This window comes from Morone saxatilis, unplaced genomic scaffold, assembly GCF_004916995.1.
Source record: "Morone saxatilis isolate NCDOM2014 unplaced genomic scaffold, NCSU_SB_2.0 Contig23, whole genome shotgun sequence".
NCBI lineage: Eukaryota > Metazoa > Chordata > Actinopteri > Moronidae > Morone > Morone saxatilis.
In genome coordinates this window covers 20,223,809-20,224,445 of record NW_023339796.1, presented here as the reverse complement: position 1 = coordinate 20,224,445, position 637 = coordinate 20,223,809, and the positions used below count along the sequence as shown (strand labels likewise).

At 42.7% G+C, this 637-nt stretch overlaps 1 protein-coding gene across 1 annotated transcript in view; it reads left to right on the top strand.

The window, feature by feature from the left end:
* Positions 1-637, top strand: part of asph (aspartate beta-hydroxylase) — a 20,173-nt gene that overhangs the window by 12,835 nt on the left and 6,701 nt on the right. The window contains exon 4 of the mRNA XM_035670899.1: positions 284-373. Coding sequence (XP_035526792.1) covers positions 284-373 — 90 coding nt within the window. The remainder of the gene's footprint in view (positions 1-283; positions 374-637) is intronic.

The following is a 637-nucleotide window of genomic DNA, read 5'->3' as shown; positions in this document are numbered from 1 at the left end:
CCACATACATTTATCTGAAAGATCTTGTACACGTTCACGTACGGTACATTACATGCACATCACATACATGCCCTACTTTCCACCAATAACAGCTTAATTTTTTTTTTAATCTATCCTCGTACTGTATTTGTGTAAGATATCCAATCATTAAATTGAGGCTGGTACTTTTCAGCATTCTTGATCAAGCACGGAGTACACACACGCATACATATACATATCTTGTGTATATACTGTACACATACAAAATGTTTCCTGCCAACAACATGTGCATCATCTCATGTAGGACTGAAAGAGAAGGCTGTTGTCGTCGCTGCCCGTCGTGAAGAGGCCGGCACCCCAGTGGAGACCCCTGAACCTGAACCAACACCAGAAGGTACCACAAGTGTTACGCGCACACCTTCACTTTCAGTGTCTGCACAGGAACATGTTGATGGTAGATAAGGAGAGAAGAGGGAATACAGGTGTTGTATGGTGACACAGTATCAATGGGCTCCTCAGTTGGTGGCGTTTGTTATCAGCAAACAGCGCAGAAACCAAAACCTCCCACTGAGCCTTCAGTTTGAAGGCTTTGTGTGTACTGTAAACATATTTCAATGAGTAGGATAGAACTTGGTAAAAGACCACTGTGTAGGATTTA